Raw genomic sequence first — 14,786 nt, 5'->3', positions numbered from 1 at the left:
CTTTCTACTACAGACAAATGCAGAAAATTCAGTCGTTCTCCACTTGTACAGAATTTCCGTGACACTCATGGGATAGCATTGTTGGCATATCTGGCTGCCATATTCATAGTATCGGCAAGAAAAAATATGGACATCCTTGTGCAGTTCACATTGTCTTCTCAGCATCTTGTCCCTGGACAGCCCACAAACTTCTGCATGTAACAACCACTGTGTGAAGTTCGCCCTCACCTTTTTGGATCAAAGCCCTTAAATTAACCAGGCACTTTATAAAGTTTATAATATTTACAGCAACTGAAAGAACATTGCTGAGCTCCTCTGCCATCTTCTTAGGAGCCAATGCCTGTCAGTGGATCACACAATGATTCCAGATTGCTGAGGGAGCTACTTCTTGTATCCTTGTCACAGGCCTGCTATGCCGTCCTATCATAGACTGTGCTCCCCATTGCTGCAAATTCCAAAACAATGTCCCCAGCCCAGGCCCGTGTCTTGGAAAAAATAATTTAATAGTTTAGGAAGTTCTTCACCAGTGGCTCATGTTGGTAGTGGACAGCAAAGCAGAAATTCCTCTTTTAATTCTACTGCTGTAGCAACATGAATATACACCAGCAGCTCTGCAACATTTGATATCCAGTAGAACCTCAGAGTTATGAACACCTTGGGAATGGAGGTTGTTTGTAACTCTGAAATGTTCATAACTCGGAACAAAACTTTATGGTTCTTTTGAAAATTTACAACGGAACATTGACTCAATACAGCTTTGCAACATTACTATGCACAAGAAAAATTCTGCTTTCCCTTTATTTTTTGTTTTCCTTTATTGTTTAGTAGGACTATATAGTCTTTCTTTCTTTCTTTCTTACTTTTCTCTGCTGCTGCCTGGTTGCATACTTCCGGTTCCAAATGGGGTGTGTAGTTGACTGGTCAGTTTGTAAGTCTGGTGTTTGTAACTCTGAGTATCCACTGTGCACAGTCCACAGTACACAAGTGAAATGTGTCCCTTTTAAAACAAAGTCTCTAAGCTGCTGATAGCTTTGGATCCAAAAGCAAGCCAGGAAGCATGCATCTGTGTAAATGCAAATTACCTAGCTAATGGGTTAAGAAGAGAGCTGCCCATAAGTAGCAACACAAACAAGCTGCAAATATTGACCATATCTCGTCAGCAACAAACTACCTAAAACCCAAAAGCTCAAATTATAATCCTCCACATGGGAAGGAAAAAAAAACAAGTCAAGCCTAAAAATAAGGAGTACAGCTTAACCCTAAGTACTGTGTGTGTGCGTTTGTGTGTGCACAGTACTAAAATCTGAAGCTGTCTCAGCTATCACCTGAAAATAAATTCAAAGCTTGACACAGCAGAGAAACCATTGTAAACCTGGTCTGTTGTACAAGAGGGGAAACTGAGGTACACCACCTCATAAATTTCATAAATGACCAGTGGGGTAATTCACTAGCCTAATTATAAAACAAAATAAAAACAGCACAAAAGTAGTTCTGTTTTGCTTGCAATTAATAATAATAATAATAATAATTAATACTATCCTCTTTTACAATTTTTTTTAAGAAATAATCTGTCCCCACCAGGGGGATGGGAAAATGTATCTTTTGTTTTTCAGACACTCCAGAAGCAAGCTGGCACCAGCAAAAGAATAATCCAGAATATCATAAATCGACTGTTGCAACAAAAAATTGCATTTTGTATTTTCTGTTTTTGGTATTGTTTGTCTGTAGTGTTTGTCTTCTTGCTTAGCATGGGTGGGAAACACATGAGAGGGGTGGTCACGAACTGCCACCCCTACAGTGTATAGAACTGGTACCCCCCCTCAGCATTGCGTGGAACAGGAAAATAAAATTTGCTGGGAGGGATCAGCTGTGCTCAATGGCCAGGTTCTGGAGGGTGGGAAGTGTGTGGAGTGGGTAGGGTTTGGACCAGGAAACTTCTCCTTGCAGCTGGGAAATGTCACTTATCAAATCCACATACTAGCGTGCGACAGCTTAACATAACTGGACGCCCAATGCTGGCAATTAACTGGACTAAGGTCGTACTGGAACCCACCTGGATAAACTGGGACCTTTTAACACCGTTGCTAAGGCAGCTCCAGGCCAAGTATCACTGAACATAAGTTTTGGAAGTCCAAGCCCTCCAAGGAATGAAGCATTCCAACTGGCTACTGAACTGCCTACTGATTGTACTTGGACTGATGTAGCCTGTGCCCTTCAGACAGGCCTGATGGACACTCATTCACTTCTTGGTCGTATTTCTCATGTTGTAGAGGTGTTATTCATATTAATTGTATTACTAATCGTATTCCTGGGGTGCTTAACGTTATGTGCTTCCTTAGCCTCTCCCTGAAAGCCATACTTGTAAATTCAGCAGCTTACCCCTTTTGTGATCCTCCTTCCCTCTCTCTCCATAGCATGACCGGTGGACCAAGGTATCAGGCTAACTGGAACCAGGGCCTCCTGCATGAATGCCCCTCTGGCTAGTGTGCAGGAAGGAGGGACGCCTGGGCCCTTCTTTGAAGAGCGTGGGGGAATATGTAAGGGTTAAATAGTGAGCTGGCTATTCGCTACCATGAAAACAGGGGAGGAAGGTATAGGCAGGGCCCCATTCCTTGTGCTTAATAAGAGTTTGCTATTCCTCTCCTCCTTTTTCTGCATAAAGAATGTGCTCCTCTAAATGTTAGCTCTTCTCTCCCTTTTTCTTCCCAGCTACATAAAAGTGTACAGGGTCATGACATCATGCCGCCCCCCACCCACAGGCTGCTGATTAAGGGAATTTGTAACTATAAGTATGGTAACTGTGCCTGCACAATATGAATAATGCTTAAACAGGGGTGGGTGTAATTATATTCAGAATATAGTTATTAATATTTATCATATGGGTGTTCATATTACTAAATAAGGATGTTAGGGATATTGTAGTAAATCTGTATATTTGCATATTAACTTAAATAAAAGTGTGTAATGTAGTTAACCCCGTTGCTTACTCGACGGGTTGGATTGAGGGGAACAACTACTGCAATAAAGGAGTCCGTTTACTCATCCATCTCTGGGTCCTCCTGCTCCTTCTATCCATCTCTAACAATCTCGACACCTACTTTTGACGTCTTTGACAATAGCAATGGTAACATCAGGTGCGCAAAGCAGTAAGTTATTTGATTCTAAGGCGATGTCATAGTTTAACACAGCAGACTGTTACCCAGGTTTTTCAGAACCCCCAGAGGGGGCAACTTAACTATTTCACTCCGTGTGATATCAGGAATAAATCAGTAGGAACACAGACAACAGCATGCTTACTTGCATTTAATCCTTGATCAGACAGAATAGCTAACACTGCAATTTATTAGATTTAAGCACACATGGTAGAGGACTTTCCCTTCACCACCACCCCTAGTTCAAACAGAAAGCAGAAGACCAGAAGTCTGAAGTGCATACAATGTGATGTTGGGGTTAGTTTCCAGCTAGCATGTATACCACAGAGCCTTGTTTCCCACTGTTCCATTCCTAGCTCTGACGCCACAGAGCCTTGCCCTGTGTCCCCATTCCCCCTTCCCACTTCCATTTTCTCCTTCTTAGCAGCCTCAAATATACCTCCAATGCTCACCCTCAGCAACTTATGGTCATGTTCCATTTTGGAAAGTCATGAATCTAGGGTCTTCGTTCCACGTCTTTTGTATTCCGTGGGAAAGGTTGAGGAATCAGGTTGTGCTATGGCCAGGAAGAGGCATTTACTTGGCCTTTTAGTGTTTGACCTTGCCTCGAGAGAAGAGCCAGCAGCCTTCCAGTGTATGCTCATATATTATACTCCCCCCATACCCTCTAGCACTTTAGCTCTACCCTTATCTTTTTTCATTGTACTAAAAGCCCCATCTAGTTGTTGGAAATGCGACACACATATCTTACATTAACATGTGTGAAGGAGAATGAACAATGACTCTGAGAGTATCAAAAAGTCAAACCCAAAATTCTATCTCAGGCTGACAAACAAACCTATAGACTATCAACACATAGGAAAATATCTGGGATGCTCTAAACCTGCTACTTATGTCCAACATCTAGAATGGTAATGAACAGCAAGTTCACAGAGACCAGTTGTTCACCAGCTGGAGAGAAATGGTGTTAGGAAAAATGTCTCTCAAGATAGTTTCAGAGAACTGCTCCAAAGTACACTGTATTAGCTAATCTTTTACACATTGTACAACACACATAGGAAAAGTGATATTCAGTAGGGGTCATTATTGCCTCACTTTCAATAAACATCTAATATCAGAGGCATCTAGACTCAAGGTTTCCATCCATTTACCTTTTTTCCTTCTCACTTATTTACATCTCTGTCCACTCCTCCCATTCTGATTACCAGAACCTGCCAGCTAGATTTTGACCTTGCATCTAAAAACCTGCTTTCCAATTAACCCTACACCATGTGGTGTTCTATTTTATTAATTCCTTAGTGACAGAAAGTACTCTCTCATATGGCTGCAGTTAGCTTTGGTGTACACCTCCCCCCCAACAAATCCAGGGAAACACAGTCCATTTCTCAAAAACAGTTTCACAACTCTCACTAATAAGCTCTAGTGGAATGTCCTCAATCCCTGCAGCAGCTTTCCTGTATTAGCACGTTCCAACAAAAACATTTGGTTTTCCCTCCAGGATTCTTTAAGGAAAATCATAGAATCATAGAATATCAGAGTTGGAAGGGACCTCAAGAGGTCATCTAGTCCAACCCCATGCTCAAAGCAGGACCAATTCCCAGCTCACCGGCTCACTGTACATATGATAAAGAACCGAAGTACTGTAATTGCTTTACTTTTCTTTGACTATCAGAAAATGTGGCTTCATCGAGTCAAACGGACAAGGACCCTGTTGACACAGAAAAGCCACCTTGCTTCAGAGAGCTGCAGTATCTTCTGGTAGTCTGGAACTCACGGAAAGGCCGAGTGACAGCGGGTTAGAAGAGTGATGCTGAAAGATGAGGAGATGCTCAGAGAGAGGGAACTCATCACTCCATCACCAAGCACTCCTCTCTCCCTTGCTAAGACATTAGGTGTGAGGAATTTCTCACTGTGAACTTCCACAATGGTGTCTTCAGCCAAACTAGGAGAGAGCACCCGTGATCAACAAGGAGATATCCTTTCGCCCTCTTGTCACACAGTTTTAAAGTCAGTGGCCCCCAGTGATCACATTCTGCACATGTATTTGCCCACTTTGTCACGAAGCTCTTTGATTTTGACCCCATANAGTTAAGCCTGCAGCTTTTGGGGGACGTTGTTCAGACTGGGGTCTATGTTTGTAGCAGGCTAGCGTGTCTGGCTCAAACTATGCAAGGTTCTGGAGTCCCAAGCTGCCAGGGAAAACGGGCTCAGAGGTAGTCTCAGCACATCAGTTGGCAGTCCCAAGGGGGTTTCTGTGATCCAACCCGTCACACCTTTAGTTTAGATTACTGTTGCACCACATTTTAATGTGACAGGTGTAAAATCCAGAAAGTAAATGCCACAATAAACACAATGCAGATCTCTCCTCAGAGCATGTCACAATTACTGCGAAGCTACACCATGCTATGACGTACCTTATGCTTCCTGGGGAAGTGGAATACAGAAATTGACAGAAGCACTCTCTCCCATTGATTGAGCATGTCTTCATCAGGCCTGCAAAATTGATACCACTGCATTGATTGCAGCAGCGCCAAATGCGTACCCTCAGGGAGGAGACTCCAGCAGTGGCCTCACACTGGATAGCCACCATGGGGATCAGGGAGTGCAGAGAGCTTACAATTGTTTGGGGGTTGGACTGAATCGTCCCATGGGCTTATAGATGGGGTCTGTACCTTGGTGGCCAGCCTCTCAAAAAAGTCATAGAATCACAGGGTTAGCAACACGTCTCGAAGAACAACAGTTATGTAAGGTAGGTAACCGTTTTATTCGAGTGCTTGCTTATGTCGATTCCATTCTAGGCGACACACAAGCAGTATCACTGTGGCAGGCTCGGAGTTCATGGTCATGCAGCTTGCAACACTGCTCTGCCAAAGCCAGCATTGTCTTGGACTTGCTGGGTGAGCGCACAATGAAACGTAAACGTGTGGATAGACAACCAGGTAGCGGCCCTCCAGATATCCTGAATTGGCACCTGGGCAAGGAAGGCTGCTGATGAAGCCTGAGCCCTAGTCGAGTGGGCAGTCATGGTTGCCGGTGGAGGCACCTTTGCTAGGTCATAGCAGTTAAAGATGTAGGCCATGATCCAGGATGAAATCCTCTGCACAGACCCTGGGTGACCTCTCATCCTGTCTACCACTTCAATGAACAATTGCGTTGACTTACAAAATGGCTTGGCGTTGTCGATGAAGAAGGCAAGCGCCCTCCTGATGTCCAGGGAATGCAATATCCATATCATCAAGAATTACAATATAATATATAACGCTGCTAACACAATATATTGTAGAGATACATTTATAATTAATCCATAGTATTTATTAAAAACGGTTTGATCTTATTATCCTTATTATCTCATTTTCATTTGATAACGCACCAAGGCATAATTACACATTAAAACTCAGATAAAATGGTAATTAATGCTGAGCCGTAATCCATATTTAAACCTACAGATTTGTTTGTACACCAAACAAATAACACAGGTAAAGGGAGCGTTTTTTTTTATTCTGTCAATAAATCAACTTCACAATTTGCATACATGTCGGACGTGCCAGCAGTCTCCTTCTTCTTTGATGACTTCGCCATAGTCAAGACTTGCTTCTGATCAATCACAAAGCTGTAGAAGTCCTTGCAACTCATCCGGAAATTCATTTTGACAAGGGCTGCACAATGCACCAAATCTATGCTCCTTCGATTCCGGACATTAGTGCATGCACCTTTTATGATTGAAAATCACACACTCTGTGTATGCATTGCGGACTGGCACACTAAGCACATAATGAACCAGCTTTGTCGTGTTCAGTAACTCAGTGCTACTGTGCTTGTTTCTCAGTACTTCAGACCAGAGTTCCCCAATTGAGTATTTGCCAGGCCCCATCTCGGAGTTGATGACTTTGATGATACAGTACTCATCCTAAAGCTGATGAAGATCCACTGTTTTCTGTAGATTTACAGCTGTCATGGCCACAGACAAATCCCTATTAGAATTCCCTATTAACTTTGATGTTCAAGCACTGGCGACTGAACAAGCAGCCAGTTGTCGAAAAAATGAACCATTTCTTCAAATATTGGACCAACACACTGTAAAATTTCATGAAGTCTTTCAGGAGATATTGAGCAATGAGAGGCAGCATTTTAGTTAATGCATTTTTAACTTTTAAACATCAGCAACAGAAGAATGACAAATCCTTCGGAAAATGAGAGTGTGGCAGTATATGAAGTATATGTCTTATGAACAGTCTGAGAATGAAGCCAAACAGAGAACAGTATCATTGAAGACTTTCAGGACATTCTGGGAGAGAAACAGATGAACCTCAACTTTGCTAGGCCCCTCAGCATGTTCACCATTTTCCATGTCGGAGAAAAGCATCCATAGAGGTTTTGGATACCCTTCACAGCTAATAGAAACAAAGTAGCTCTTAGAAAGAACAGGAGTACTTGTGGCACCTTAGAGACTAACAAATTTATTAGAGCATAAGCTTTCGTGGACTACAGCCCACTTCTTCGGATGCATATGCATATGCTCTAATAAATTTGTTAGTCTCTAAGGTGCCACAAGTACTCCTGTTCTTTTTGCGGATACAGACTAACACGGCTGCTACTCTGAAAAGTAGCTCTTAACACCCTGCCACATATTTAGAAGCCTGTTTACTGCAGCCCCTCCCTGCAGCTCCCAGCTATTTTGTGCATGTGCTGTTAGTTGGTCCCCTTTCAGTCCCTCTCTCCAGCAAGTGCTGCGGGTTGGGGAGAGGCAATCTGTAGGCAAACCCTGCAAGTACCACGCAGGGAGATAGAAGGGGACAGTAGCCAAACCCTTGCAGAAAACTGAGGGGTTATGTGACCCTGCATACACCCGTAGAACTATAGGCCATGAAGGACCCTCGAGAGGTCATCTAGTCCAATCCCCTGCTCTCATCACAGGACTAAGTATTATCTAGACTGTTCCTGACAGGTGTTTGTCTAACCTGCTCTTGAAAACCTCCAATGATAGAGATTCCACAACCTCCCTAGGTAATTTATTCCAGTGTCTAAGCACCCTGACAGTTAGGACATTTTTCCTAATGTCCAACCTAAACCTCCCTTGTGGCAATTTAAGACCATTGCTTCTTTTCCTATCCTCAGAGGTTAAGGAGAACAATTTTTCTCCCTCTTCCTTGTAACAACCTTTTAGGTACTTGAAAATGGTTATCATGTCTCCTCTCTGTCTTCTCTTTTCCAGACTAAACAAAACCAATTCTTTCAAACTTCCCTCATAGGCCATGTTTTCTAGACCTTTAAACATTTTTGTTACTGTTCTCTGGACTTTCTCCAATTTCTCCACATCTTTCCTGAAAGGTAGCACCCAGAACTGGACACAATATTCCAGTTGAGGCCTGATAAGTGTGGAGCAGAGCGGAAGAATTATTTCTCATGTCTTGCTTTCAACACTCCTGCTAATACATCCCAGAATGATGTTCGCTTTTTTTGAAACAGTGTTACATTGTTGATTCATATTTAACTTGTGGTCCACTATGACCCCCCCAGATCCCTTTCCACAGTACTCCTTCCTAGGCAGTCATTTCCCATTTTGTATGTATGCAACTGATTGTTCCTTCCTAAATGGAGTACTTTGCAAGTGTCCTTATTGAATTTCATTCTGTTTAGAGAAATGGTTTGAAGTAATTTGTCCAGATCAGTTTGAATTTTAATCCCATCTTCCAAAGCACTTGCAACCTCCCAGCTTGGTATCATCCGCAACCTTTGTAAGTGTACTCAGTATGCCACTATCTAAAGCATTGATGAAGATATTGAACAGAGCCAGACCTGTAACTGATCCCTGCGGGACCCCACTCGTTATGCCCTTCCAGCATGACTGTTAACCACTGATAACTACTCTCTGGGAATGGTTTTCCAACCAGTTATGCACCCACTTTATAGTAGCTCCATCTAGGGTTGCATTTTAGGGTGACCAGGTGTCCAATTTTTGACCGGAACACCCAGTTGAAAAGGGACCCTGGTAGCTGCAATCAGCACCGCTGACCAGGCCGTTAAACGTCTGTTCAGTGGTGCTGTGGAGTCAAGGCAAGCTACTCCCCACCTGTTCCAGCCTCGCCCCCCGCTGTGCCCCAGAAGCGGCCAGCAGTTCCAGCTTCTACCCATGTAGGCCATGGGGCTCCGCATGTTGCCCCCGACCTGAGCACTGGCTCCGCACTCCAATTGGCTGGGAACCAGCCAATGAGACCTGGGGGAGGGGGGCAGTGCTTGCAGGTGAGAGCAGCAGGTGAAACCTCCCCCCAGGAGCCGGATCTGCTGGCTGCTTCCAGCCTAGGGCACAGCACAGAGGCAGGACAAGCAGGTAAGCCCATGCCCCAATCTGGAGCTCCCTCCTGCACCTCAAACTCCTCATCGCGGTACCATCCCAAAGCCCACACCCAGAGACTTTACCCCCTCTGCACCCTGACCCCTGCGCCCCAGAACCTGCACCTCCAACCCAGAGCATTCACCCTCTCCCACACCCCAATTCTTTGCCTCAGCCCAGAGCCCCCTCCCACACCCTCAACCCCTCACACTCCACCCTACCCCAGGGCTCTCACCCCCTCCTGCACCCCAACCGCCTGCCTCAACCCCCAGCCCACTCCCACACTCTGAATCCCTCATCTCCAGCCCCACCCCAGAGTCTGCCCCCGCCTGGAGCCCCCTCCCACACCCGGAACGCCTCATTCCTGGCACCACCCTGTTGCCCACACCACCATTGAGAGCCCTCACCCTCTCCTATACCTCAACCTCCTGCACCAGCCCAGTGAAAATGAGTGAGGGTGGGGGACAATGAGCCACCGAGGGAGGAGGAATGTAGTGGACAGGGCCTCAGGGAAGGGAAGGGCTAGGGTGCTCAGTTTTTTGCCAGTAGAAAGTTGGCAACACTGTTGCATTTCCCTAGGTTTTTGATGAGAAGATCATGCAAGCCAATATCAAAAGCTTTACTAAAGACAAGATATACCACGTCTTCCACGTCCCCCTATCCAAAAGGCTTGTTACCCTGTCAAAAAAAAAAAGCTACCAGGTTGGTTTGACATGATGTAGAGGGGTTTGGCTGAGGCTTGTTCCTCTCCAGGTCAACGGCACAGGGGAACCACACCACCTCGTTATGTCCTCACAGTTGCTGGCAGGGAATCAGTCTGGCCATGGGAGTGTCTCGCCGTGGCAGCAATAGAGGTTGTTCATGTCCGGCTGGTGGTCAGCGGGTACCAATGAGTCAATGGCACAGGCCCCCCAGCAAGGGCAGAGCAACAGTCTGGCATAGCCCTGGGTCAGGGCAGGGCGGTAATGAGTCAATGCCTCAGGCCTTAGGCTGTGGCTGAGCAGCAGTTTATACAGTTAACAGGCCCAGCAGGCCTTGGTTCAGGGGAGGGCGGCAATGAGTCAACGGCTCAGGCCCTCAGGCAGGGGCTGAGCAGAGGCAGGTAAATAGCAAGCCCAGGCTCTTGGCTCAGAAGGGCCTGGGAGAGGAGGAGACGGCCACCCGTGAGGGGATGGCAGGGGGGACGCAGGCCCTCCCACTCCACTGCATCCCAGCCCAGGGTCCTAGAAGCAGGAGAAGACCCCTCTGGAGGTACCTGGGTCTGGACAGTGTCCTCTGGGGGAGTCAAGCACCATGGGGTCCTCAGGGTGACTGGCGAGGGGCAGGCTTGGCAACTCCTTCGGGTAACTGGCAAGGGGCAGGCTGGACAGCTCCTCCAGGCTCTGGTTAGCATCAGCTGTTGACAGGTCAGGCCAGTCCTTGGATCCGCCGGAGTCTCCCAACCGGGAGCTAGGCCAGAAGCATCTGGCCTCTCTGGCGGCTATTCCATGAGTGAGCTCTGGGGTTGGGCTTTTATACTTCCTGTCCTGAGCCTGACCCTCTGAGGGGTGGGTTCAGAGCTCTCTAGCTCTGCCCACTCTGGTGTCCAGAGGGGCTCATCCCTCTCTGAGGCGGCGGGGCACAACACCGCCTTGTTACACATGAATTGTTTTTCACAAATCCATACTGATTGTTACTTATCACCTTATGTTTGCCAATGGATTGCTTAATTATTTGCTCCATTATCTTTCTGGGTACATATGTTAAGCTGACTCATCTGTTATACCCCAGGTTGTCCTTATTTCCCCCTTTATAGATTGGTGCTATATTTGCCGTTTTCCAGTCTTCTGGAATATTTCCCGTCTTTCATGACTTTTCAAAGATAATCGTTAATGGCTCAGATATTGCCTCAGTGAGCTTCTTGAGTATTTTAGGATACATTTAATCAGGCGCTGGTGTCTTGAAGACATCTATCTTGTCTAAGTAATTTTTAACTTGTTATTTCCCTATTTTAGCTTCTGATGACAACTCATTTTCACTGGCATTCACCACAACCTTCTTGGTGAAAACTGAAACAAAGAAATCATTAAGCACCTCTGCCACTTCCACATTTTCTGTTGTTATTCCCCCCACCCCACATTGAGTAACGGGCCTACCCTGTCCTTGATCTTCCTCTTGCTTCCAATGTATTTGTAGAATGTTTCTTGTTGCCCTTTATGTCCCTATTTAGTTTGATTTTGTTTTGTGCCTTGGCCTTTCTAATTTTGTTGCTACATGCTTGTATTATTTGTTTATATTCATCCTTTATAATTTGACCTATTTTCCACTTTTTGTAGGACTCTTTTTCGATTTTTAGATCATTGAAGATGATCCTTAATAGGTTTAAAACAAATAAAAGGATCTTTCTTCACAGAACACACAATCAACCCATGGAACTCCTTGCCAGGGGATGTTATGAAGGCCAAGACTTCAACAAGATTCAAAAAAGAACTAAATAAATTCATGGAGGATAGGCCCATCAATAGTTATTAGCCAGGATGAGCAGGGATGGTGTCACTAGATTCTGTTTGCCAAAAGCTGGGAATGAGCGACTGGGGTTGAATATCTCAAACATATGGCCACCCCTGAAGTGATCCATCCCCTAACTGCTCAACTTGGTTGTCCTGTTTCACAAACTCGAACATGAAATCTCAACACCTATTTTTTATGTCTTTGATCACAGAAATGGCTAGTGTGTATTGTAAAAATTCCATCTGAAAAGCAACTCCAAAATCATCTGTGCAAGGCGGTACATTTTGATTTAGTTGGGTACGAGTTGGGAATGATTTAGTTGGGGTTGGTCTTGCTTTGAGCAGGGGGTTGCAGTAGATGGCCTTCTGAGGTCTTTTCCAAACCTAATCTTCTATGATTCTATGTTATTTGACTCAAAGACGATATCATAGCAAAAACACACAGTTTCATAACTGTCAAAAACAAGTTCTCATAGAATGTCCTCAATTCCTGCAGCAGCTTTCCTGTTATTAGCACTTTCCAAATGAAACATTTGATTTATCTTCCAGGCTTCCTGAAGGATTGGACATAGAAAGATCAGGTACATTTTGTTCACCGGATCACTGCACATATGATAAAGAAGTTCAGCCTTGTAGTTTCTTTATTTGACTTTGGCAATCTAAAAGCATAGCTTCTGTTTGTCCGAACTATATCCAGAACCCTGTTCACACAGGGACTATTGGAGAGCCACTTTGTGTCAGAAAGCTGCAGTGTCTTTTGGTGTTCTGGAAGTCACAGAAAGGCTGAGTAACAGGATGTGTGGGAGTGGGGAAGGATGGGTGATGCTGATAGGAAACAGGTGATGGTCAGAGAGAAGAAACTCAGCAACAGAGAGAACAGTGCTCAATCGTGGAGTGAAAAGACCATAGGTGTGAGGAAGTTCTCAGACTGTAAACTCTCACAATGTTGGGCTCAGCCAAAATGAAGAAAAGCATCCTTGACTGATGATGAGATATCCTTTCTCCTCTTGTCATGCAGGTTTAAAGTCAGTGGCCCCCCAGTGATCACCTTCTGCATTTGCCCACTTTGTCACGAAGCTCTTTGGTTTTGACCCCATAAATGATAGGGTTGATCATGGGTGGTACGATGAAACAGAGGTTGGCCAAGATGATATGAGTGTGCGGAGTGATGCCCTGACCAAACCGATGTGTCAGAATGGAGAAGAGGATGGGAGTATATGATGTCAGCATGACACAGATGTGGGCTGTGCAGGTTTTGAGGGCTTTAAGGTTGGCTTTCTTGGAGGAGATTCTGAGGACAGCCCTGATGATCAGACTGTAGGACAAGCCAATGAGTGTCAGGTCGAACCCAATGACTATAACTGCTATCAGCAAGCCATACACCCTGCTGATTGTGATGTCCCCACATGACATCTTTGCTACAGCTATGTGATCACAGTACGTGTGGGGGATTATCTGGTTCGCACAGAATGGCAGTCTGCTCAAGAACAAGGGCTCGGGCAGAATGAAGAAAACAGCTCTTGTCAAACCCACTAGCCCCAGCTTAGCTATCCGTGCGTTGGTGAGGATGGTGGCGTATCTCAGAGGGCTACATATGGCGATGTAGCGATCAAAGGCCATTGTCACGAGGATGGCTGAGTGCATAACAGCAATTGCATACAGGAAGAATGCCTGGGCAAGGCAGCCATTCACAGTAATGCCTTTCAGATTGAACCAAAATATAAACAGTGCCTTTGGCACGACGGAGGTAGACATGCCAATATCTGTGAGCGCCAGCATGCAGATCAGAAGGTACATCGGCTTGTGCAGGCTCTGCTCTTTGCCTACAACAAACACAACTGTGAAATTTCCCAACAGGCTGATAATGTAGAACATAAAGAAAGGGATGGAAATCCAGATGTGAGCAGCTTCCAGGCCAGGGATACCCATTAGGATGAATGTTGAAGTGTCAGAAGGGGTGAAGTTGAAAGCTGCCATGAGGTGATTGATGCATCAGTTGGGCTCAGAAATGGTCAAGGTGTCTGTGAAGGGAGAAAAGCAGAGTGTGGGCGGTTACATGCTTTATAACAAATACTATGGTTAATATTTATAGTTATTAAAAATATGGAAAGGGCAGTGAGTTGCCAACATTTACAAATGATACCAGAATATTTAGATCACAGTCAAGTCCAAAGAAGTTTTCAGAGGGAGCTAACCAAGCCAGTGAATGGACAGCATGATGGCAGATGAATTTCTATGTCAATAAGCTGTGATGTGTATGTCAATTGGTGGGAAAAGCTTGAATTCCTCAAACACCTAACAAGGTTCTAATTTAACTGTATGAACTCTGGACTGAAGCAAAACACTGGGATCCAGGAGGAACAGGGTGGAGACTCATACAGAAAATACAATACCATGAGATCAGTCAATGCTTCACCCTTCTCTGGACTCCTCTGTGTCATACTAGGCACATTTCTGAGACAGGATATTACAGAACTAGAGGTGGATCAGGGAAGGACAATGAAAATGATCAAAAGCCTGGGGAAACTCTCATATGGAGAGAGGTTGAAAAGACTGATTTTTGCCTTCGAAAAGAGATGAATAAGAGGGGATACGAGAAAAGTCTGTAAATTACTGACTGGCAGAGAGTATATCAAAATGTGTTTCCCCATCTCATAACACAAGATAAAGAGGACATTCAATTAAACTGAAATGTGGCATATTCAGATCATGAAAAATGTGGAATTAGACTGAAAAAACAATGAAGAGTTCAATGGCACCTTAGAGACTAACACATTTATTTGGGCATGAGCTTTCTTGGGCTAGAACCCACTT

General features: G+C 44.8%; 1 protein-coding gene across 1 annotated transcript; it reads right to left on the bottom strand.

Moving 5' to 3' along the window:
* Nucleotides 1–13,016: 13,016 nt before the first annotated feature.
* Nucleotides 13,017–13,949, bottom strand: LOC117873461 (olfactory receptor 52E2-like). The gene has a single exon (XM_034762878.1). The coding sequence runs from the start codon at nucleotides 13,947–13,949 to the stop codon at nucleotides 13,017–13,019; it is 933 nt and encodes a 310-aa protein (XP_034618769.1).
* Between the last annotated feature and the right edge of the window lie 837 nt (nucleotides 13,950–14,786).

The sequence above is a fragment of the Trachemys scripta genome, chromosome 1 (assembly GCF_013100865.1).
Source record: "Trachemys scripta elegans isolate TJP31775 chromosome 1, CAS_Tse_1.0, whole genome shotgun sequence".
NCBI lineage: Eukaryota > Metazoa > Chordata > Testudines > Emydidae > Trachemys > Trachemys scripta.
This window is presented reverse-complemented; position numbering and strand designations above follow the sequence as displayed.

Excerpts from the sequence above, each read along its gene's own strand:
- LOC117873461 (XM_034762878.1), bottom strand. The coding sequence starts at position 13,949 with ATGGCAGCTTTCAACTTCACCCCTTCTGACACTTCAACATTCATCCTA.